Genomic DNA, 25,748 nt, shown 5'->3' with positions numbered 1-25,748 from the left:
GAAGCAATGAATCACTGCCCAAGGCATGGCTGAGACCAAAGAACTCAGAAACGACCTGAGGTGGGAAGAACTTCCTGGAACCTACTGCACACCAATGGTCTAAGAATACCTTGACTGGTTAAAGGTTTGTCTGCACCTGCAATCCATTACTACGATTTTCCCAGTGAAGAAAGTCAGCTGAACAGATTCCTATCCTATCTTGATTGTTTCTGGTACTTAGGACTTCTGTCCCGTGTGCTCGACCAATCTTCTACATTGTGAGAGAGAAAAGCAAGTAAAAAAAAAAAAAAATCACACTTCTTTCAGGAAGAGATAATTTTATTTTTTTTATAACCCCACGCATTTCACTGATTCAATCTTGCATAGCTGCAATAAAAACTACAAAACTGAGTATGCAGTTTCCAACTGTATTTCAAGAGCAAAGCCAGCTTAAGAAGCTTTAGGGCTCTCCCCATTACCAGTTCCTACTATGACCACTGCATGCTGCCTCTTTAGCTACGCTAAGAGCCATCTGCAAGCAGAGAGAGTGGCAATTACCACCAAAAGCAGCAGGGTTATCAACGATAACATCAATTTCTTTCCCTCATTCTCCAAATTTACTTTTTTTCTGTCTAGTTCTCTTGTTCTTCTAACAGCCTTACCTGTAGCAGTCCAACTTTCTTTTAAAGGAAAAAAACCCTCCTCTGAATGTACACAAGCAATATACAGAGGACAAACACTGATAAATATATGAAGCTAACAGGCTGTTATGTATCTTTTCATTGCCAAAACATACTAAACATGCACAAGAACAATTTGCAATAAAAACCTCTATTCTTTAATCCACCAATACGACTGTTCATAAAAATGCTCTTGCTGTTACAACTGGGAAAAGGCACTGCTAACTTTCTGTAATTTTCTGTAGTATTGCTACTGACATATCTTTACATAGTTTTGAAAGGTATGTTGCTGGACGTGTATTTATCATCCAGATAGAAGAAAAACATAACCCTGTTTCAGAAAGAGGAATGATGAAGGGAAGAACCAAGAGGCAGGATCAGGAAGGATCTCTGGTCACCTGCAATACTTCGTCTTCTCTTGTGCATAAGATCTTCAGTACAGTTAAATGCAGTAATCAAACTGCTTTCAAAATGCTCAAACACCACATCATCCACACAGGCACCAACTTTCAGATAACAAGGGAGCAGGGCATTGCATGGGTAGCATTCTAAAGATATGAAAACTAAAGCTTTTATATGAAAGCAAAAAATACTTGAAAAACAGATGACCTTTTAAGAACCACAGCTATAGTACGATTTAAATACGTTTTACATAGGAATTGCCTTTTATTCTGAGTAGCTTTTCCTGTAATAGTAAATAAAAATCCTAATCTAGATGCTAGTATGTATCAGTCTGTATATTCAAGTGGTCTGGCAAAGAAAAGAAAGGGGATACACGCTACTTTTGAAGCTTAATATCACAGATAACAATCTAGACATTCTCTTTTTTCTTTTATACAGAGTAAATATTCCACATAAGCAAACAACATCATCTAGCCTTCAGAAAGACTAACAAGAGAATGACATTAGCACTGGCATACAAGGTTGAGTTTTGCTTTCTGTTCATCTTAAGAGCCTCTTTCAGAAACCATCATGATGCTACCCCCTGGTAGAGCAGACACATGCTGACTCCCTCAGCTGCCACAGTTCACCCTTCTTCAGCCAAACTTCAGCTGACACCAATTTCAGTGAGCAGCCCAGGCTTTTAACAAAACAGCTGAGAAGTCAGCATACGCTGCTGCTGCCTTGCTACACTGACAATATAAGACACTGTAGTGAAATCCAACAAATCATCAGCAAAGACTTAAGCTTTGAAACTAGAAGGAAGGGTGAAACATCCAGGTTTGGAATCACTTGAGGAGAGCATCTTAGATATATTGATACCAGATAGATATATTGATATCTAATATACTTAGATATATTGATTGCTATTTATTCTTTTAAAATGCTATCTGTTTAGGAAAAATGTATTAACACTCAAACATGCCTTCAATCATCATCTCAGAACATCCTTATTCAGACAATAAAAGCACATCCATAATGCCAGTTCAAAATGGTAACAAAAAGTTAAGAGCTTGTGTCTAACAGGTGCCAAACACGGCTTCTCTGAAAACAAGACGGTTTTGCCGGATTAATAAAAGCATTATTTGCTTTCGTATTTCAGGCTTTAACTTCCTTCTTGTTTTGCTTATCAATACGAACTGTCCAACACACGTAACAAGGAAAAGCCGCAGCGGAGCTGTAAAACCTGCCTGTCCCTCGTCATCACTGTTCCATTCCTCGTCAGCAGCAGGAACTTTTCCTGAGCCCGGTAAGGAGGAAGCTCCGACCGCCTGCCCCCCGCGGCAGGAGCACCGCCGAGCTCCGGCCGGGCCGGGGAGAGCCCGACTGTGGGGCGTCGGACACCTAGCTTTCCGGGGGGCTCTGAAAAACTCGCCCGTTTCCTGGCGACAGCACGACGCCATCCCCCGGCTTCCCACCCCTTCGACCTGCGGGTCTCTATGGGCGAGCCGGCCTCGGCTCCGCAAGCCCGGCCGGGGACCAGGCCCGCTCCGAGGGGCCAGTCAGGAACCCCCCCGCCGCCGACGGGCCCTTGGCAAGCAGCGACGCTCCGCTCCCAGCTCACCTGATGCTCCTTCAGCACCTGGCTGAGGCAAGGGTACCGCTCCGAGATCCACCGGTAGAACTTGGGGACCCCCATGGCCACCAGTCCCCGCCGCCCTCACAGCCCCGCCGGACCCAAACAACAACGGGCCGCGCTCCGCCTCCCTTCCGGCGCGCGCGCTGACAGCCGGGCCGCCCGCGTCATAGAGCGCCGCGCAGAGCGCCTCACACAGACCATAGAGAGCGGCGGATAGAGCGGCGGGGCGGGCTCCCCCGGGCCTACCCCCCTTCCCGCCCGCCCCGGACGCGGGGGAGCCCCGGACGCGGTTAGCGTCAGGCCTGTGACGCGTCGCCTTTCGCCCCCGCCCCGGCCAGCCCACACAGGAGCTCCCGGAACGCGCCTCGGTGCCGTCGGGCTCGGCCCGCTGTGGGCAGGGCATCTGGGTAACTGGCTGAACAGTAGGTGGCTCCGTAGCTCCCGGTACGGGCTCTGGGCCCGGGTGTAGGGATGGAGCCTGTGAAAGGTAACGCAACCCCAGCACTCTCACACCGCAACAAAAGAGAACACAGCGGGTTCAGAGATTGTGCTTGGAAAAACTGTCAGAATGATGAGACAGTGACAACACTTACCCAGTAGTAGCATATTACCCAGTAGTTCCCCAGAGAAACAGACACACTATAACCAGGTAAAACCCATTATTTAAGTTTACAATCGGACATGTCTGGATTTCAGCTGAGCTAAAACTTGTCTCATGACACAGCATCACTGCGATCAAAAACTCATGGCATTGTTTGTCTCTCAACAGCAGAGAAAAAAAAATACCGTGCAAAAGTTGTAATGATATCCTAGTGGAGAGCAAGTCTCATTTTTCTCCTATCACCCCAATTTCCCTACAGTTTGGATGTCTAGTGTTCTGAACACACTTAGAGTCTTTTGCCTGTGTCAAAACACTCCTGAAACGGAGCCTGAAGGACACTCTCTGTGGCCACAACTTCTACAAGGGAGAGAAGCGAGGGCTGTCCAGAATTCTCACAAATCCAGCTTTGTGTCATTCCCTTCACCAGGGTTTCTTGGCACAGCAGGCAAGGGCTAAGGAAACCGTTAAAACATTGTAACAGTTTACCAGTTTCTTCATGGGAAGACTGAAGATCCCAAATGCTTTTCCATACATAGCCAGGCCATGGGGAAGAAAGTCAAAGGAAACCAAAAATTCAAGGACTACTGCTGAAAAGAAATACTAGTTATTTTTAGAAAGCCCTTCTGAAGTATAAGTAGGAAAAAGTTGAAAGAACCACTTTACGCGAATATAAAACTTTAATGTCAGATTTTCTAATCTACAAGTAAGCTGAAGGAGAAAAATCTTTACAAAATTATACAGCACTTCTATAAAGTTAGAGGGCATTCCTTCAACATTGGGAAAATTTTTCATATAGTCAGGGTAGTCATGTACATAAGAAACTTGCAGACTTGCCCAGTCTAATTTTTAAGCAGTTCCTATATACTGCCTTCTATAGATATACAAAACATAAGTTGTAACACCTTACACATCTGCAAGTGTGTTCACAACATACTTGCAAGTGTGTTGTACGTTTTACATAGATTTCAGATTGACCATAGGACTGTTCTGCTGCTTACAATCAGAAATCAAGAGAAGTAACCAGTTACCACTGGTTAATACCTTCTTAAGCTCTATCACTCGTGGATAATATTGTTCCAAAGGGAACAAATCTCACATATATGGAGCCCAGCCCATGTACATCTGGCAGAGCAGGTTGTCGTCACTTGCTTCTTGAATAAGGTAATGAACATGCCCTTCAATAGATAAGGGTAATCCTTTTATTCTGTTTCTAGTCTTAATGACACCTTGCAGCCGTTGTTCTATATCAAGGACATGGGTTTTGGCCTGGAAAGAAAGAAAAAAAAAAAAAAGAGTATTGCTACCATCTATCAACTTCCACTTCTTAAAATAAAAAGTATTTATTAGGATGTATTTGAAATCTGTATGCTAATTTAATAAAAATCCCAGATTACACCAGTTATTCTGAAAATAAAGGATTCTCACTTTTTAACATCATTCTTTAAAATGCATAGAGTATTGGACAAATTATAATTTTTGCCTTACACTTTAACATATAAAATTTAGCAGAGAAGACTGAAAAAGCTATGCAAATGTATTTGAAAATGTTAGAAAGCCTTATTTCATGCAATTACTTTCAAATAAATGCAAAATTTCTCCAGCCTTTTTCTTAGAATTATGGTTAAAATTAAAGAGGCCTAGTCTGGAAAATTCAGGCCAAAATTATAGGCAACTGAAAATAAAGAAGTCTAATAACAGGTTGTGCTGATCAACTGAAAATGAGCTGTTCTGACGCCCACTAGAGCAGCCAGTTCATACCTATTATACTCGCACTTTTTCTTTTAAAGCTCAAGCACAACGTTGGCACCTATCCAGAAAAAGCAGTTAACATATACAACTATGTAGGTGGTCCTGTAACTTAAAGAAAGGTTATGTAGACACAGCCTGGTTAGCAATTGCTTGAAGACCAGGAGATATTTCTGTGCTCAAATAGCTCAGTTAAGTTCTTTCTTGTAATAGAGCTTCAGTACTGTACTTTGTCCTTGTCTTAGTTGCCGTGTTTATCTGTGCTCCCTAAGTATTATCTGCTATTACACGTAATTATTTTCACTAAATATTTCTTTTAAAGCAAAAAAGAGATAAATCAGAATTTTTGCAGAGGGAAAGGAGAATAAATATTGCAGGTTGTGCAAGCGATATTTTGGATGAACAATACAGTATTTATCAGCAGCTACAAAAGAAACAGTACATACAAAATCCTAATTTTAACAAACTGTTGACAAGTAACAAGGCACATATTTATTCTATAATAAACATCCACTCATGAAAAGCACAACAATATGCATGGAAAGGACTCCAGACGTTACCATCACTCTAGAACTGGAGTACTGTGTGACAGTCAGAGTGAGGGGAAGCAGGAGCCTCACGTATCCCATTGCTTCTGTTGATGTTGTCCTTGATTTAGTAACACTAGTAAGTGAATTATAGGCTCTATTTTGTTTGGTTCTTTAGTAGATAAATTACATTTTATATCAATAAAAATAGTCTCTTTATGGATAAAAATTATGAACATAATCAAGAACAAACAACCTGAGTTTTAAATGAAAGAAAACCCAAGAAAGTTAAGCTTTCAGTTAGAAAATACATAACTTGAAACCATGATGGACATTTGAATACCTTATGCTATGCTTGTTTTCAACTAACCTTTTCGTTGACAACTTCTCCAGTTTCGTTCACCTGTGCTTTTGTATTCCCTTTAACAGGTTTACTCCATTCCACGAGAGGATCATGAAGAAAAGTCTTTAAGACACTAAATAAGTTCAAAATAAAAAAAGGGTAAGATACATGAGATACATTTAATTTCCAAAACAAGAACACCACCAGAAGTCTAAAGTTGGCGCTGAATATTTATATAACTGCATGTCGTAGTAAGACTGAGCTCCATGATACGCATATGCTGGAACTGGCATATTCATTCCCCAGCAGTTAACTGTTTCAGATGTTTAGACTACAGACAACTTTTGCTGAGTTTGTAGCAAAACCAGTGCCGTACCTCATTAGAGGCTCCCTTTGATCACGCATAAGCCTCATTGTGACTTCACAAGCTCTTCGGAAAAGACCTTCTGTTCCCATTGGACCCATTCCATTAACCATGTTGTGAGTGAGACGAAAAGGGACGATTTCTGGAACTTCAAAAGTTTCTCCCTTTTTATTGATAAAAGAAAAAAAAAGAGCATGCCCTAAGCATTTTAAGTGTTATTACAGGATAACATTTGCACTGTTCTCAGTATTTTTCCCCATCTTTGTCAGTGGCAGTTTCCTAGCTGACAAGAGATGTTTGCTTAGATCACAGTCCTCAGCTGCTAAAGGGAAATTAGAGTGAATAAAGGATACCAGTGTCTAAATGACCTCTTTTTCCCTGTTTCAATACACTAACACAGAATATACAATTTTATTCTAAACGTATTTTGCTGCTCTGTAGTCTCATGCAAAATGCTAACTTTTCTTTTACAATATACAAGTTAGCTTAAACTAATTTATTTTTTTAAGTAAGGGTTATGTAGGACCATTTAGGCTTAATAAAAAGAAAGCAGGAGCAATACACTAACAATATCTCTACCTCATTTATTTGAATTAAAAAGGGCGAATGTCCCACACCAAACGCATCTTTCAACGGAAACACCAAAATTCCAAATCCCACTCTGGCCACAATTTCTGCTGTTTACTTTTACAGAACCACTGGAATTTTTGTGCTGAATTTGTGTGAGAAAAACAAAGAAACTCTTCACAGCAATAGAATTCTGAATGTAGTAATTACAGCTTTGTTTGGAGGGTGGTAGTGGAGAGTCACAAAATGCAAACACTCTGAAATTTGGGCTATTTCAGTGTATCCACATCAGCTTATCTGATATAGGCTAAATCAAAAAGCTGGCTTTCATTAATGCAATATACAGAACAATCACATACTCTTTACATATCCCCGACTGTTTGGTATAAATAGGAAACAAAGTGAGGGAGATAACAAAACAGATACATTAAGTAAAAAAGTGGAAAAAAAATCAAGGCAGTAGAAATTTATAACTTACATGTATGTAAAATAAAGAGCAAGTTCAGCAAATGGCATTTCTCACCTTGTTGAAAAGGCAGTTGAAATCCACATGCACACATTCGCCAGTCAAAGAATCAAACAGGATGTTTTCACCATGACGGTCTCCTAGACCAAGTATGTAACCTACCATTGACATCACTGCAACGGAACGACAATAGGCTGACCTACTATTGTACCTGCGGAAACAAGAATCAGATACATCTAAGTCACTTCCTTGGGTTATCTGTCTTTATTCAGTAGTATTATTAATGTTTAGTGAAATACACAAAGTAATATTCTTGAGCTAGCCCAGGCCCAGTCACTCACCATGAAGTAGGATCAGGAAACGTTCTAAGAAACCATTCATGAAAGAGAGGAGGATGACGAGGCAGAAGGACTTCTTTGAACATTTTCAGCTTTTCAGACAAAGGTGCTGACTTTGGAAGCATATGCTGCCGCAATTCTTTTCCGGTCATATAGATACCTGTAATAGACCTCCTCAATTAGAAATCCCCAAATATAAAGCCTTAATATGTACTACTACAATAGAGTAGATAAACTTTGAAAGTTGAAATAAATGAACAAATGGAAAATAACCCATAGAACATGCAGATGGTGGGGTACTGGAAAGTAAATTAAAAAATCCTGATGTTAAGTGAAACGGAACACCTGGCAAACAAGCCACCAGTTTTACCAGTCACCATGAGGTGGAGTGGGGGGGAACACACATATACAAAACCCCCACACCTACAAAGCCAGTCATTATATTCAGCTGAGATGTTTGGCTTTCTTAACGTCCAGATGGCTGTGCACATCCAGATAATGGGTGAAAATTTCCCCCCAAATTTTATTGCACTGACCAGAAAGCTGCTTTGTTAACAAGAAATTCAAAAGAAATCTGATCTTTTCCCCGGGAAGCTGCTGTACCCTCAACCTTGATTCAATTATAAATTATCTTCATTATCTCACACAAATCTAACAGAAATGATAAACAACAGATCAAATCCAAAGAAAAAGTCCACAGTCTTTTCTATTTTTCAGTGCTGCACATACATTCCTATGCTACTGGCACTGATGCTGAAATGATTTACATCACTGTATAAAAAGAATGCATTAAGATGATTTTGGTATCAGTTCTCATAAGGAACTTGTTTATTGCAAGCACCAGTTCTCTACCATTTAAAAGGAAAAGTTGACCACACATATGAATAAGAATATATTGCATATAGTTAAAAATACACGACTGCATCTTCCTAGAATTTAGTCTGATCCTTGCTGTTTGTCTCATTTACTAATACAGATACAAGCCCCTTAAAAAAAAAAATAAAAAAAATATCACTATCACTACAATCTAGTATATTTCTTTACCTTTCTCCTTATAAAGTTTTATCAGGATATTTCTTAAACCAGCAGTGTTGTTCACCCATTCAATGATGCCACATTCATCATTTAATGGAATAACTGCGTAGGTTCGAATATGGAGTTCTCGCCTACGTGACTCTGCATCTTTTCTTAAGCACTATTCACAAAAGAAAAGTGAGATTAATAGATAACATAGATAGCATCAAAATGTATCAATAACATTAACCATTCTATCTATATCAACTCTTCAATCACACAATCTAGAATTTAAAATTCGAAGCTTCACTGTCTGCAGTAGGTCAAATGCAAGCAAAATGCTTGTCTGTTCTCTGAAGCAAATTAAAAAGAGAATTTTGCAATAAAAAGTCAAACTGCATAACTTGTACATGGCTTAAATCCCTTAAAAGCAGTATTTGAAATAGTTTTTTTCACGTTTCAGAGATGCTATCATTTGCTTTAACATCACAGAAAACATGGTACCTTAACCTTAAGCATATTGCTGAGAAGCAAAACATAACTAAAATAAGTATGGCAACACTTTTAGCATGAAAAGATGAATTTACCTATTTCTCATTAAAAATACTAGAAAATCCCGAATAAGAAATATGAAGCATGACAGCAAAAAGTCTGCAGTTATTTGCTTACTGTAAATAACCTCTCCTGTATATTTTTGCTGGAATAAGAAATTGTTTTGGCAAAATGCTGTATTTTGTTATTGTTTTCACAAGTCCATAAGAAGTTATACAGTATCAATTGCTATCGATTTCAGCTGAAATAAGATATTTTGCAACAGTTCACTTTTCTTCCAGAAAGTTTTATCTCAAGGCGAGTGGGGTTTTTTTGTTAGATATTCAGCATTTTGTTCTGGTCAGTAAGTATAATGCATCTGATTGTTTAACTCAAACCTTATTAATAAGGGAGTTGAATTCCATGAGCCGACAGTCTTTTCTTAGATCATCTTTTGGCTTACACATCATAATGTAAGATTTCCCATCTGAACCTTTTAAGGTGATCTTTTTTGGCTTTTGAAGTGAGGCGAGAATTTCCACCTAAGGAATCAAATTAATTTTATTAACACCTGTATCAGATCATACAAAAATTAAGTGTCTAACTGTAATAAATCACTGCAAGCAATTACATTAGCATTTCCATGGTGCTACACCATATTAACCTCAGGCCAAAACTTTATTTAAGTACCAAGAGGTCACATCTGTCTCAGATTGTTATGACAAAAGTCACTCAGTTTCCACAAAGTAATTACGAAGTTTCCTACTCACTCCTCCATTGTTAGGGAACTAACGTATATTTGCAGCTATCTTTATTTAACATGAAGCTTAAAATGAGGTGCCAACTGGAGGCTTACCGTATCATCAAAGCCTGCAATGTAGGCCCAGCACCCAGGAAAAGGGTCATGGTTAGCATGTGTACCAGGAATTGACGGAAGAGTTGGTATCATTACAGATTGTAAGGGAATGAGAATTTCACTAAATGTGTGCTCTTCTACTAATCTCTTAAGTGTTTTGAAATGAATATTCATGCTTAATGTTGAGCTGTTTCCATCAACCTTGGAAAAAAAACAACAAGTTGTTAAAAAATTATCAATAGACATTTAAAATATTACTGCTATTTCACATTAACTACTGAATAGAACAATAATAAATGCTTATGGTAATAAGAAAAATTGCAAATTGCATCTCAAATTAAATGGGAGTGGTCAAAAGTAAATATATGTGGCCTTTATGGCACATGTATTTTTCACTCTGAATGTAAATACAGAATAATGAATGAATTTATTTGGTTTTACCTTTATTAACAAGCTCATTTGTTCATGAAAATACATTTTTATTTTTATAGTGAAACTGTGAAAGTTACCGGGCAAGAATCATACATGAAAGCAAAAAACAATGTACCATTATGTACTGAATTATTTTGCAATATGCTCAATTTAGAGCTACTTTCTACTTTTTTTTAAATATTTTTATTGTGAAAAAGTAAAAAAAAAAATTTTTTTTAAGTTAGCATAGTATAGTTTCTGTTAAATTGCAGTAATGTAATGAATTGGCTAATGAAAGCTCTCAGAAGCAGCTTTTGTATAACATCTTATTACATGCAATTATTTGTTTACTTTTGTAAGTACCGGTTTGTTGCATAGTTCTAGTAGCTTGTCTGTGAGGCGTGTTGCATCTCCAATAAATTTTCCTAGAGACTCCTTCATGTGAATAGCTTTATTTAGAATTTCCTTACATCTATTGACACGTGTAGAGTAAGAAGACTGAAAAAGGAAGGAAGTTAAAATTTATTAAACAGTTAAATCAATTAAAGAATCCTAACACACACACACAGAGTAATTAATTTATTCTTTTCTCTACTTATTGCTTGTCATATTTAATATCTGGAGATGGAGGTTCTCCAACTGAAATCTGGTACCTGAACAAATAGTGAAGTGGTACAGCTGTGGGGGCTATGTGTGTGGGGTTATTACTTTGTGAAACCATTCTTGGGAGCCCCACAAGATAAAGGCCAATATTCATGAATATGCCGGTGTATCCTGAACATTATTTCACCAACCTTAAAGAAATAGTAGGCACCATGCTTTCCAATTCGCTTTGGAATGACCTTACTACCAGGTAAGTATTAAGACTAAGTAGTTTATCTATCTCATTTTAATCAAGGCACAAAGTTGATTATTTGATTATAAAACTGGAAGTACTATTACAATTACGAATAATGAAATCTGTTGTCATGGACAACTACACAATTCATCAGCTATTTGTTATTCAAATTTCCTTTCCTAATACATCATATAAGCCAGGATGCATGTTAGCATTCTATTTTGGAACATTTAAACTGTAGTATCTCAACTTTAGACTACAATAAAATCTTTTGCAGTGATGGCATTGATACCCTGTTCCACAACACTATCACATCAACTGAAACTCTAAATTCCTTCTTATCATCTTACAGTAAAATAGATTATGTTCGCATTTCTCTGACAAAAACAGTTTTACAAACTTAATAAAGGTGTAGCTATACTTATCAAGGTACCTTGGACACAGCAGTCATCATCCACATCGCTTGCTGTGGATAGGCTAAAAACACTTTAGCAACAATCACCATCAGAACTGCAAAGACTTCACCATGGGAATGGCAGATTCGGGAGATTAGCTGAGAAAAAGCTGTCAGAAACTGGTAGGGTGCAAGGTGATTCGTGTGCTCTGTAATCACCTTATTTATTTTAGCTAAATCATTTTTCATTTGAACACGTTCTGGACGACTAGCTGAAAAACACAAGAGGACAAGATTATGTTCCTTTTTTCCATTGGAAATGTACAGTCATTTAAATCAAGCCTACAGAAACAAGTTTTTTGGTTATTTTCATAAGCCAAAAAAAGAAACCCTCAGGCAAAAGTAAAAGATCCTACTGTAAAGCTCTTTTTACTATAGCATACAATGACTTAATAGATATGCTATTTAACTAACCAGAATAACAGGAAATAAACAAGCACAGACAGCAGGAACATGTTACAGACAATATTGGAAAAGCTCTCCTTACACTCTTAAAATAAAACTTCTGTTGCTTCTCTGAAGTAATGCAATGGCATAGAACAAAACAAAAACATTCCATGTATTTCCCCAGTAAAAGGATTCCAACGTTCTTTAGTGGAGAGGAAATGAATAAAGTCTTTACAAGGGACGAAATTTGCACATCTGCTCCTAACTCCACCCCTGCACCTGAGGACCCAGCATAACTAGCACATCAACAACAGAGAAAGCAGCATCTGATGTGCCTGCAGCCAAATTCAGTTGACCTAAGCGTATAGAACCAGGTCAAGATCAAGGAGCCACAACTGTCTGCTTCACTCCAGACCTGCAGGCAATGTTTGCAGTTTTCATTTGTACAAAAATCTCCCATCCAAAATCCATCTATGGCAGTTGATTCACATGCCTTGATTCTGCCCACAGGATTTTCCATATACACCAACCCCCCTTTTAAAGTTCAGTAAGATTCCTTCAACAACTGGAACCAAGATAAACTGGCAAAAAGCCCCAAAACCTAACACTTTACTGTAGCGCAGTGTATACAGAGCCACTACTCATTACTCTGGAGGCAACTTAGAAGAGGTGACAGGTGACATGCAGGGATTTTCCCTAAATCTGTTTATTGACTTCAGTTAGCTGAGGAACAATGCTATCTCATTATATATTTTTAACAAGTTCTGGAGGGTTTAATTAAAATAATTAATACTCTCCTGCATATTAACATCCTGTAATTTAAAAGAAGAATAATACTTTCTTGTTTCCTTATAATCTCAGGCAATAAGTCTTAACAAAGAACTCAAAATATTCTTCACTGCTCTTTCAATCATATATTCAGAAGTATGACACAAAGTATGCCCTGGGGAAAAAAGTTCTACCTTTATCACATTCATATGCTTTTGCTCCGAAATCCAGCCATAAAGACAGCATTCTCGGCATTGACTGATAGATGAATTGGTTTCCATATTGTAGAGACCTGTGATTACATGTTCAAATCACAGCATGTTAATGATATATTTTAGAAGCATCGGAAACTTTACAACCATAATTGTTTCACATTCCATTCTGCACTTCAGAAATTTATGTTCAGCATCTGCAACAAGTAAAAGCTTACTAACGTACAAAGGCTTTGTTTTTATAAATCAAGACTGCAGATGAAATAAGTCACTGTCTTACACAAGAAAGACAACAATTGCTTAGTCAGAAGTAAAATTCATTAGGTATGAAAACAAAAAAGGAACCAAGTTTTACAATACTGCATAAAAATTTGAGTCAGTTGAATTGCTGAAAGACAATTAATTACTATAAAATGCTTTTTAAGTATAATAGTTATCCTTCTGTAGAAACTAAGCAAAGTTCCCCTAGGGTCTAACCTCCCAAAATGATGAACTATGTATCTAATGAGATCTCCTTGTTTTTCCATCTTGTTGTCAGTTATCATCGGCATTAATTTATCATAATATTTAGCAAGATAAAAATGTCCATCTTCCCATTCTGGCAAGAAGATCGTAACATCCTGCAACAAAATAAAAAACAGATAATCACTTTTGAGAGGATGCTAAATTTAAAATTAAAAAATAAAAATAATAAAAAAAAGATTCTCAAGAAACTTGTCCTAGTTAACTTTGTGTAAAGTACATGCACAAAAGTATTAATTGTAACTATGTAGCTCCAAAATTGTGATTTTGCCCAAAGATAAATGCTTGTACAAACTAGAAGTCTGTTCTTGAAATACCTTTTGGATTTGGAGACAGCAAGATAATTTAAGACAGGATGATATAGGATTCCTCAACTAGAAAAGATTATAGTTTCATTAAAAATATTGTAATCAAGTTCCTGATCCTGATAAACTCACTACTGGGTTTCTTTTAGCTTTTTGAAAAGTGAAACAGCAGGATGTTTTTCTCATTTCTGTTTTCCTTCTAAAAACATGATGTTTTAAAGAAAAATAAAAAAATGTGGGACATATATCAGAACATAAAAAAACCTAGCAAGTGGCACATCCATTCTCTAAGAACACTGACTTGTTTCCAGTGCCAATATTTAGACAGTAGAGAATTCTAAGGGTTAGTATTTTAATATTATCCATCGAAATTTCATTAGCTTCCATTATTTCATACATCTGTTAGATTTTTCTCTAAACGACTGTTACAAAAATATTTTAATTAGTAAGCGGCAGTAAGTATTAGCAGTATCAAATGCCAAAACTTTTAAGGAAGTATAAAGATCTGCATCTGCTACTACTTTAGTAGCATTAATCAATGCCAAACAAGTATTTCACTGGCATAGCAAAACGAAGCAGTGTAGTTCTGTGCTGTTGAAGAAAAACATATCAGTTGCTTCTTTTCCTAGTTCTTCAGAGACTGGTAGCATATTTAAAGCATAGTTTTAAGTCACTACCAGAGAGAAACAACATTGAAGAGTAGCATAATGTGTCATCAAGTTATCTCACAGTCTATTTAGTCTACATTTTAGTGAGGAATTCCAATTTGTGCATGCATAAGAAAAAAAGCTATTCTCCTGTAATTTGTTTTTTACTTTAAGAGAGTTATATTAGGTATTCTTAGCTCCCGCTGTTGGAATCTGTAGACTTGGCTGTATTGACGTGTTATGTTAAAGCAAATTCATATAGTTAAATATTTACAAGAAGAACTACTTCCCTCCTACACATTGATATCATTTAATCCCGTTGATGTTATCCTTGGTTGACACCATCAGGAGCATAACGATAGCATACTTGAGAGATATATTATTATTATTCAAAACTACCGTCTTGTTAATACTACTATATCAAATTACCTTATACTTTTTCATAACTGCATTGCTTTCAAAGTTTGCAGTTTCTTCCATAAATCTGCCCACTAGCAGCAGCGCCCGACCATGGATGAGCTGATTTTTGGTATTGCACGGTGCTTTATTTTCAGGGAAACACAACTCAACCCCCTTCTGGAGAACAATAAGTGCTTGATGAACCTCACCCTAAGCGAAAGAGGAAAACATTTTATATACTTTAAATAAGAGAGATGTAAAACATCCATCTTACAGTTGTTATTAAGGCAAAGCTATGTCCCTGAGCATTTTCTAGACCATTCTGGCTGTGGTAACCGAATATCACTGACTTCCAAATGCTTCTTATATTCCCATGTTATCTCTGCAGTATTGTTCCTTTGGGTTTACCACAATAATTGCTCCCATGTTTGCTGCCCACCTCTATTAGTTAAAAGGATACAAATTAAGGAAAACTAAGGTAATTTAAATTTGCCTGGGCTGCTTTGACAGAGGAAGGTAATCCACCGGTTTTACACAGAGCTGCCAGAAAAGTCAACAGATACAGAGAAGGGCTGACTAGCAGTTGGAGTTAAAAACTTCCTGTGGCTCAGCTGCAATCAGAATGTGTTGATAGTCCTAGGTGACATACTTTGTTTTACATATACTGATTGTGCACCTTTTTTTCTTGAAAAAAAATAAAGATTATTTTCTTGCATGTAAGAAAGTAAGTTCCATTTTTATTTTCTTTACCTTGGACCACAGCCACTTTGCTCTTTCTATATAAAGTTCCGAGAGCGTAGATTCCCCAGCATTCAAAAGAGCATTATACGCAGTCTGGTGATGACCAGCTTTTCTTGCAACTCTGGCACTCTGGAGCCAACACTGACCAACAAGCTCACTGTAATCCTGGCTGCAGAGGTATTTTTTCAAAAAATGAAAAATTTCAGTTATGAACGCAGTCTGAAGTAAATATCACAATGTGTTGAAACAGAAATAAAATTTCTCAATAATCTATATACTACATAGACATCATTTAAATTATTCGTAATACACCTGTTTCACCTTTTCCCATTTAGGCCTAGAAACAAATACTCTTTCCCCTTGTTTCTCCCTTATCTTTCCTAGAGACATCACTTTTCCCTTCTATTTTGACAGTATGTAATACTGGAGAGGACTGCTTTTGCCTATAATATAAATTTTCAGTTTTATCTTTTTTCTTCTAACATGCACATGGAAAACCAGAATATTACTGAGAACACAACACAGACAGACAAGAAGTGTTCTCACCTTTTACTGAGACTAAGCAAAGCCCTTCTCAGTGCTAAAATGGGTTCTTTTGCTCTGTAGGAGTTTTGGGTCATTTCAATACGAGCACACCAATTCAGGGAATCTCTACTGTAGTCACCATTTGGTTGCTGAAACATTGGTCCAATACTATGTTCCAACTCACACAGCATATGCAACCTGTGTCAGCAAAATAAAGGCAAAAAATTGTTGAAAATTGGTTGCTGTTTGAGACACATGCAAGTTTTACACAGCTTTTGCCATTTTCTTTCTAAAATTTGGCCATGTAAGTACTTTTTCAAATAGTAGGACTTCTAAAAGCAAAAAAAGAGCAAAACCAAACACACAAAATCAGGGATTTGTGAACTTACTAGTTCTTTTCTCGCTATTCAATATTTTGCCATAAGGATACATTTACAGTGCAGAGAAAGTATTAAGCCTTTTTCATTAAAAAAGGCTACTCGCTTGTTAGTCTCCTACAGCCAACTTCAAAATTTATTAGAAAGAAAAAGGAAAACTACTGAAAGGGACGGGATTTCAATTTTTACAGTTTTTTGTTGATAAAAGAAGGGCATGCTTTTAGGCCATCATACAGATTAAAAGCAATGTTCTGAAGTTAATGGAGTTACTGGCCTACATGTACTACTTTAAGCATGGAATTAAATTGTTGAAACTTGCTTGATGATTTTGAAAGACTATACCCAACAGTTTCATTGTGAATATCGCTCATGAGGAATAATTATAAATTCATAACTAATCAAATGTTTCCAGTTGGCCAAGTATAACAAAAAGAGGTAACAGAAAATGCACATCAATACCATTTATTATGGAAATGGAAAATTCTTGCTGTTGCATACTTGGTAATGTGATTTCTGGATTTGTAAATAGCGACACGAAAGTCAGAAACCTGATAATATGTTCGTATCCTCGCTGATAGGATCCTCTTTCAAAGCTTGCTGCTGAAAGGGGTACAATCTGTTCTGCTCGAACAACCTTGAGTGTTTCATAAAAATCTGCTTCATTTTTCTTCTTGGCTGATAATAGTAAGTGTCCTAGTCTGACACTCCAAGTAGTGGACTTCACATCTTTGGGGAGGAAAAAAAAAAAAGCTTCTCAAACTCTGTTTCTTTAAGCAGCTTAATCTAAACATGCTAATTTGTCTTAACATGCTGCTGGGAAAATAAGTTTTTCTCAGAACTGAATTTTAGAAATACTGTATAATTCCCCCCCACAATCCACCCCTCAAACAGACCCACAAGAAATTTGGCCTTTCACTCGAAATTTCTACTCAAAGACCATATAGTTTACAATCTAATACATTTGCAAAAAATTTAGAGGACTGCCAGAACCAACCCTCCCCCCAGTAAAACCCAAGACTAAAAAATTACAATAACTGCCCCTTAAATCAAGATTATTTGATTAAAACATACCCTTGTTCAGAAATACAAGGAAATATTGATATTTTGATATTGATATTTTGATAACTTACCTGAAGCCAAATAATTTTCCAGTAAATCCCATCGTGACAGCTTCCAGGCTGCTTCCACTCTGTAAGTGTTCAATTCAGAAATCCATTCAGACCTGTTAAAAGAAAACAAAGGCCTGTGCTGAAACTCAATTTTTCCCTCCTCAGTATGTTAGTTCTATATTATATTAGCAAATATTCTTTATATAAAACTTCTCTTACTTGAAAAGAAGCAAGGTAAGCCTGCTCCTAATAAAAATTAGTAAAACCAAACAATATACTCGGATAACAAATAATAGCTGTACAACTCGATCCCACAAATTCAGTTTCCAACTAGTGTATTTAACTGCTATGGCACATTTATCCTATTAGGCTACAGAATAGCTATGGAACAAGTAGCATGCAAAACAATGAATGAAAGATTCTATTTAACAAATTAAAGCACATATCAACATCGCACACAGTGCAGACAAGAAGTACTAACATTTCTGGAAGTCCTGAAATACATTTATTGACAAAGCACTCACAGTTTTCTAGCTTCACATTGCTAACTGGATATGCTTGATAAGCCTCAAATGCTTGATAAAGCACAAAAAAGGCTATTGAGGCACAGGTGTAACACAGGGCTTCATATTACTCAACCACTGTATTAGGTGCTTATAGTACCTGTTCGCCAGCACTCCATTGACCTGAGTAATGACAGTAGATAACTGACCAAGGCCTAACATGGACTTCACTACACCATGATAATGAATAATCTAAAAGAGAGAAAAAAAATAAAAAACAACAACAAATTAAAAGAACCACACGTATACACTCATTAAATTCATGGAGTCTGAAGCAGGAAATATATCCATTTGAATGCTTTTTATAACATGAAAAGGCACAACCGTTTGCACCATAAGCTAAACGAACGCTCATAATTTTAAGAGCCTATGATTACCAAAGAACTGAAATTACCACAGGCAATTTTTGCAATGCGCATCACCATAAGTGTAGTTTAATGATTTATTAATCCCCATATCAGAGCTGTGAATAAAAATTTGATTTAAAGAAATGAAAAACAGTAAGAAGGAAAGAGTCACAGGAAGAAAGTAACCCAAAAACCCAAAGCAGTTTCACTCTTCATAAAAATGTTTCCCATACTCTGGGAACGAAGTAGTGCCATCAAAACACTCTATTTACTACACCCGTTATCAGCTGGGCTAGATAACCTGCGCTGCACAGGGAAGTGCAAGAAACCATAGGGATACCCTTGCTTGGGATACTTTTTGCAGTTCACATTAGAAGAGTATTTCAAATATAGAAAGCGTAATATGTGTCTTCAGCTTGCTGAAATGTGATTCTCTGAATCACATCTATCATTCTATCTCTGGATATTCACTTTAGCATATGAAAAGCATAACGATTTTCCAGTACTGCTACCTTATATGTTCCAAATACAGGAAGGGAAAGGGGAATGGAAGACAAATATTTTTAAGTTTTCTTTAATCAATTTCCAATCGCTCTTATATTATGAACATTTTCCCTGGAAGTCAATGATCAAAAATAGCAAGTCAGAATTACTTTCAATAAAACCTGTAGTAACTTTCTCTAATAGTTCTTTTGGCATGTATCAATACTGATTGATACTTAAGCAATCCAACTCCAGGCCTTCCCAAGCAAAGGCCTGGGCATAAACACCCAACTATCAACCCGAGCCTGCAAATTCCACTATAAACCAAGTAAGAGATTGGTTTCAGTTCATACGACACTTTCAATAGTAATAATTATTCAGCAACTGCCAAGGGAAACTCTTATGTTCCCATTTTACTCAAATATCTTGAAGAGGCATTTTTGGCTTGGTCTTTTGTTAGTCAAAAAGATTTACAATATTATTAAATTGTAATATTTAAAAAAAAAAAAAAATGTTAAAATTTGTCTTGTATTTACCTGGTCAGGTTCCAGTTGGATAGCCCTATCATAACAGGCTGTTGCGTCTCTTAACAAGCCAATACTTTCATGTTCAAGGATTTGTTCTTTGAGAGATGGTTCTGCTTTCCGAATTGCACTCACCCCAGCTACTCCATCTGGCTCATGCATAGCAGCATACAATTTCTTCATTCAAACAGAAGTGAAAACAGACATTAAAAACAACTCTGAGACAAGAAGATATTTTATATATAACATGCTCAGAATCACACATCGTGTTGAAAATGGAGACCAAACTACTCAGTAGGACTTCTTGGCATTAAGCTTTCATAGAAAATGTCAGATTTGCTGTGCTGCTTCCAAAATTGAGCCCTACTTTTGCTTAGTATACTGTAATACTCCTGATCTCATACTATAGGAAGAATAAGAAAGAATAACAATCCGTATAAAAGGCAAAATAAATGTCCTATTATTATGTGATAAAGTTGTATAATATGAAGCTGCAGATTACTTAAGGTGGAAAAGCAACATACAAAGTTTCTCAAATTCAAAACATCACTGAGGAATATAAACCATACGGAACAATAAACAGGCTTATCCCACCAGTTAAAATACTTCTTGAAAATAATTTAAATCATTTTGAACACCCTTAGCATTAGCTCTTTCTCTACTTTAGAATAAGCCATTTAGCTTTCCTTCAAATGTGTTTTGGCTTTCTTTTTTTTTTTTGTTATTATAGTTGGCTGTGTTTTTTTCTAACAAAAGGCAGAGTTAACTAAAAGCAATAAGTGCTGTACTTTCAACAAAAACACATTTAAGTATTTTCAGGATTTTCTCTTATCTATGCACTAGAAACCTACTCCTTTTTCATATAAAAAGCATTCCAGGGAAAGGGAAGTACTAAATATTGCTGAAAGACAGACAACTAAACCCTTGTATCCAAAAGAAAGAGCCTAACTATATCTTTTCTTCTTCCCATCTCGAAGAAGAATCTGACAAAGCTTTATTCATCTGTATCTATTTTAAATTTAAATTAAAATAAACAAAAAAACCCAAGAACTTCAGAACCTGAAGAAATCCAAGATGCTCCTGAATATTTTGTTTCTTCTCTGTGATGAATGATTCGAAGTGCATCACAGCCCTTGTGTAAGCCTTAGAGCGAAAGGAAGCCACAGCTAGCGCATCCTGAGGTATGAGGTCTAGAAAACGTGTCACATTTTGATATTCTCCATAGTCCTCACTTGATGCTATAGAAAAAAAACCAAACAAACATTTTAAGAAGTCTGTCCATTGAGGTTTCAAGAATTAATTTATACATAAAGATTCAGCTAACTCATTTCACAATTTAGTGAAATAATCTGATTAATTTAAGAAAATGTTTTTCTCTTCTCTCAAGAATAATTTATTTAAAACAATACTGGTGAACTTCCTACATCTTGCAAGACAGCACACAATATGTTAAACCGAACCTTTAGAAAGCTACCAAGAAATTAACATTACGTTTTTTGATTTTGAATCAGTGTTTCTTACAATAGGCATTCAAAACAATAGATTTGGGGTGGGAGGGAGTAGAAATCACAATATAGACAGTATGAAATCATAAAGCAGACTACCATAGTAATATTGCATTCTTAAATGGTGATAATGTGAAGTGGGAGATTTAAATACTTATTTGAAGAATGTAAATGCCACTTTTAATAAAATAAGTATCACTCACGTTTTAGATCACTTTTCTCTTTGCTAGACTTGCCAGTATTTTTCTCAGCAATAAGCACTTGAAACTTATGCCTAGCCCACTGAGTGAGATGATCAAGCATGGAGAACACAGTCTGTGTGCTCAGCTGACTTAGATCAGAGGCACTGTCTTCAAGCCTCCTAGCAGACTGGTCATCATGTTTCAGAACAGCCATAATCTCCACGTAAACCTACACAAACATCAATATGATAAAAGACAGAAGTGCCACACAGGCATCAAAATAGTAGGAAACAGCAATTAACACAAAAATCAAACTAAAATACTAGATATTTTAATAATGTATTTTAATAATTTTGGGCTTATTCGCAAGCTCTGTTTATCCCACAATCTTAAGAAGAAGAAATGGCAGACCAAGTAGCAGTCGTCGTCAGGAGATTCCATACAGGGAGAAAGCCTTTAAAAATCAAACCCTTGGATTCAGAATAACCATCATGATTACTAGAATTTTAGGCTTCAAAACACAATGAATGCTACTGTACTTGTGCTGCAAATACAATACTTCCAGGTTTGATGGAATTCAAGTTATCTACTTGATCACAGATCTACTTTTTGCTTATATTTAAGTAAATATCATGCTGAAAGACCCGCTACCTGTTTTAGTCAATAGAATATGAGTTAACATACATAACAGATGCTTATTGTGGATGTACTTGTTCACACAAGAAAAATCATCACACACCTCTACACACCCACAGTGTTTAAACACAGGTATCTTAGCTGTGAAATTTCAAATTAATAAAAAATAAGTTATATTTTTCAATCTCTTCAACTTCTGCTAAAGCAAAGTGAAAGAAAGCAGACTAGAGGATTCTTTTCTCTCCTATGCCTGCTTTCCTACAAGACATTTATGAACGCTGCTCTGCATGAATCTTGCAGCTAAACAGTTTTTCCACTTAAATTTTAAGTGTATGCAAGGGAGGGAAAAATTTACGGGTCTGCCTTCTTGGAATTATACAAGTTCTATTTATTCCTTGTTTGTGTTGAACTCTCTTCCTCTTTGTATAACTCCAGATCTTGATGTTACTGCAGTCATAATTAACTGCCTAATATCTCATCCTAGGCCTTACTGAAGAAATACACAGAAATCCACAGAAGAGCAGTTCAATACAAACTTTTACGAGTCTATTCAAAACCCCAGCAGAAAATTTATATTATTAATACAGGAAAAGGAGTTTAACACCTATATGATTTGTTCATGTAGCTCTACAGTAATTCTGCAGAGCTGAACAGCTCTTATGGAGAGCAGCCCTTGAACATTCCTATGAAGAACACTACCTTCTTCTACGTCTCACCTCTTGTTGATCCTCTTGACTGCATCCCAACAAAACATAGACAAGGATGTGTGGAAGCAGATAAATTGTCACTTTATAGTCATTCTTCATCATAATACTGCAGCAATCAAAAACTTTTCTGGCAAGATCATGTCTCACCTATAGAAAAATATTATTTCCAGGAAAAGCATCATTACAAAAGTGCAAATGCCTGAACAATTAATAGGTTTCTTTTTGTTGACAAATAAAAATACTATTCCATCAAATAAAATTTTAAGTTACTCATGTCCTACAGAAGGTTCATCAGACCTAAACCTGCAACAGGGATTCCAGATGGCAGCTGCTATTACACGTATTAATTGCCAATTTCACAAAAAGACAAGCAAACATTGCTTACAATATTCTATTTCTCTATGTTTTCATCACCATTGTGAACTTGCACTGGCCATAGAAAAACCCTTAAGGCCAAGAGTCTACTACTGCGCTCAGCCTCTCTTCTGCCCTTAAAAGCCTGCAATAAGTAGGCAATTATGAAGACATTCAATTCTTCTGTCTGAAATAGAGGACAGTGTAAGTACCGAGCTATTGTGATTAAATTCACTTCTTAAAGTGAAATTTTCAGTGAGTCACGTGTTGGAAAGGGGAAAGGAAAGGAAGAAAGAGACAAGTACTTTTTATGTGCTGGGACTGTGGAACTATGGAGAAATGAAAGAAATCTTTCAGAAACTGAGAAGGTAAATTTGAGGTTTTCAAGAAGCATTTCAGATACTTTTCAGAAGCATTTGTCAGTGCCTTCAGCTATACAAGACTCTGGACAAGGGCAAACTTCCTAGACATTTGGCTTTGACGCTATCTGTGAAGCCTGGCCAAAAAGCAACAATGCTGGGGAAGGGAAGGTGCATGGCTACCTTGATGACGCATGAAGTCTTCAGGGATGTGCTTTAGCAGGCCTATAGAGAATAGGCATATTCCCCCACCCACCCCTGACTTTCAGAAGCCAAAATGTGTTGCATATACCAATATAGAGAGCAGCTTTATCCTCTTACCTTTGTTATGAGATAACCTGCCCAAGTTGCTGACCATTCTGCAAAATTATCACCTAATTTGCTTAAATAAATTGGCTTCTTCATCTTAGACCAATTCACAGCCTTTTGGTAACTCTTGTACCTGTAATTTTAAAATATCGATGTAATAAAACTAACTTTTTTATTTAATATAATAGAAATCAGTAGCACATTTTTAATTATGAAGTTCCCTAACTGGAATCATATTTGGTTTCATCATCTTCTCAATCTTTTAAAAAAGAATTATGAAAATACTTTCCGTAGTCAGCATATTTTATTCTAGAGCTTCTTAAAACAGGCAACACAAACAAGCTAAAACGTTACCAGAATTTTTAAATATACTTCAAAGTGCTGTTCAAATCAGTTTTACGAAATGCAGTTTGATAAATATTTCAGTGTTATGTTTTTGACAGGAAAAACCTAGAACATATATAAAAGCCAAGAAATGCCAAAAAGTTTGTTTTCTAAAAAGGTAAAATTTATCTCAGACAAGCGTGATGGTCTTCATGAGGAAACAAAAAGGAAACAGTGTTGATTATTTCAAATTAAGGTGCATACATCATTTGAAGTTTTCTTCACATTATTTTTATCATTAACTCAACAAAATAAAAACTCAAATTAGAAGCCAATGAGCTCCTCCTGCTTCTAAAAACGGTAGCAGTAAAGGGCTATTAATGAATTTGAGCACAAACTCAAATCCTAGTGAGAATTTGTAGAAACAACAGAAAACAGAAATAAATGCTTCAAAACATTGTATAAGACAATGCTCTAAGGATAAACAGGCAGATCTGGGCAAAGTATGAGCTCAGAATTTTGCTTGTTAGATTTATCGAGAATTACATTCAAGGAAGTGCTTATTCAGCTTTACATAGAAAGACCTTATTTGAATTCTGTATAGACACATATCACTCTTCACAGAAAAGTAACAATCACAAAACCAAGTGAAGCTATTGCTAGCCTGGAGAACAAAAACAAGTTTTTGAAGCTGTTATGAAGAGAAATGACTTCAATTGTCATATACCGTGTATTTAAGTGAGGTTCCAGTATCTCCTGCACATGCTCAGGAAACCTCCTCCAAAGCCTGGAGCCTGGGCAGTCTGTGTTTGTCTCTCTACAGTCATAGATCGACAATAACTCCTGAAAAGGCACGGTTTAAATGACCAAGTTAGCACTGAAAATATTTCATGACCACAGTACTTACAAAAACTTGTGTATATACAGAAGTCATGAAATAGAACTTACAGGATGTTTAATTACAAAGTTATAACTGCAAAACTCTCATCCAGCATTGTTAACTCCCTATTACTAGGCAGTGGTCATTTCAACTAACTTATATTTCTATTGCATAATTCTGTGTTCAGTGTAATAGGAAAACATTTGTGAAACAAAAATAGGATCTAAGCACGTATTTTACCTGAATTGCATATGCTGCAGAATCCTGAGCACGAACATTATCAGCATGAGCAAGGAATGCTCTGGTCAGTTCCATTAATAGTCCATAGGCAAAATTTGGATCCTCCACACCAGCCTCAATCACAAAAAAAATGCCAGTTTAATTAAAACAAACAGAGTAATAGCTGTATCTTTAGTCTCCAAATGATCACTTTGAAGCCTGACTCTAAACTGTTTGAGATTAGAAAGCAAGTATGGATGTTCAAAGGGTCTAAAGATAAGAGGTTCCCTATTCCCAAGCACTTTTGAGAAACCCTTATTGTTAAACAAAACACTAGAGTAACATGTCTTACCACAAATGTAAAGTGTTTTCCTTGAGTTTCACTTGTTGAAAAATCAAGCCTGCCGGGATCTATGGCTCCCAGTTCACCTAAACATTCTCCACAAAGTAGTCGGGCTTGAGAATTTGCATCCTGGCAGCCGATCAGCAGTACAGTTACCAACTGGGAGATGACTGGCTCCACGGTTTCGCTGTCTGTTACATACTTTATCAACTTTTCCTATGAAGTTGAAAAATAAAGATGAATTATGATGTTATTCTACAACCATGTTCATGGTAAATAGTCTCAG

At 36.6% G+C, this 25,748-nt stretch overlaps 2 protein-coding genes across 2 annotated transcripts in view; both read right to left on the bottom strand.

Annotated features, from left to right (window-relative positions):
* Positions 1-2,815, bottom strand: part of XRN1 (5'-3' exoribonuclease 1) — a 33,973-nt gene extending 31,158 nt beyond the window's left edge. The window contains exon 1 of the mRNA XM_074154159.1: positions 2,665-2,815. Coding sequence (XP_074010260.1) covers positions 2,665-2,739 — 75 coding nt within the window. The 5' untranslated portion in view covers positions 2,740-2,815. The remainder of the gene's footprint in view (positions 1-2,664) is intronic.
* Positions 2,816-3,941: 1,126 nt separating this feature from the next.
* The window catches only part of ATR (ATR checkpoint kinase), a 40,548-nt gene continuing 18,741 nt past the window's right edge, over positions 3,942-25,748 (bottom strand). Inside the window, exons 21-46 of the mRNA XM_074153062.1 lie at positions 25,472-25,678; positions 25,141-25,254; positions 24,748-24,863; positions 23,709-23,829; positions 22,684-22,821; positions 21,353-21,560; positions 20,704-20,882; positions 19,657-19,821; positions 18,391-18,482; positions 17,749-17,840; positions 17,167-17,344; positions 16,263-16,439; positions 15,726-15,885; positions 15,006-15,185; positions 13,580-13,722; positions 13,085-13,182; positions 11,715-11,947; positions 10,807-10,941; positions 10,033-10,233; positions 9,575-9,718; positions 8,676-8,826; positions 7,635-7,791; positions 7,351-7,504; positions 6,273-6,424; positions 5,924-6,029; positions 3,942-4,546 (exon numbers count right to left, since the gene is read on the bottom strand). Coding sequence (XP_074009163.1) covers positions 4,373-4,546; positions 5,924-6,029; positions 6,273-6,424; positions 7,351-7,504; positions 7,635-7,791; positions 8,676-8,826; positions 9,575-9,718; positions 10,033-10,233; positions 10,807-10,941; positions 11,715-11,947; positions 13,085-13,182; positions 13,580-13,722; positions 15,006-15,185; positions 15,726-15,885; positions 16,263-16,439; positions 17,167-17,344; positions 17,749-17,840; positions 18,391-18,482; positions 19,657-19,821; positions 20,704-20,882; positions 21,353-21,560; positions 22,684-22,821; positions 23,709-23,829; positions 24,748-24,863; positions 25,141-25,254; positions 25,472-25,678 — 3,975 coding nt within the window. The 3' untranslated portion in view covers positions 3,942-4,372. The remainder of the gene's footprint in view (positions 4,547-5,923; positions 6,030-6,272; positions 6,425-7,350; positions 7,505-7,634; positions 7,792-8,675; positions 8,827-9,574; positions 9,719-10,032; positions 10,234-10,806; positions 10,942-11,714; positions 11,948-13,084; positions 13,183-13,579; positions 13,723-15,005; positions 15,186-15,725; positions 15,886-16,262; positions 16,440-17,166; positions 17,345-17,748; positions 17,841-18,390; positions 18,483-19,656; positions 19,822-20,703; positions 20,883-21,352; positions 21,561-22,683; positions 22,822-23,708; positions 23,830-24,747; positions 24,864-25,140; positions 25,255-25,471; positions 25,679-25,748) is intronic.

This window comes from Numenius arquata, chromosome 9 (genome assembly GCF_964106895.1).
Source record: "Numenius arquata chromosome 9, bNumArq3.hap1.1, whole genome shotgun sequence".
Lineage (NCBI taxonomy): Eukaryota > Metazoa > Chordata > Aves > Charadriiformes > Scolopacidae > Numenius > Numenius arquata.
Note: the sequence above shows the minus strand (reverse complement) of the source record. Positions and strands in the feature narration are given on the sequence as shown.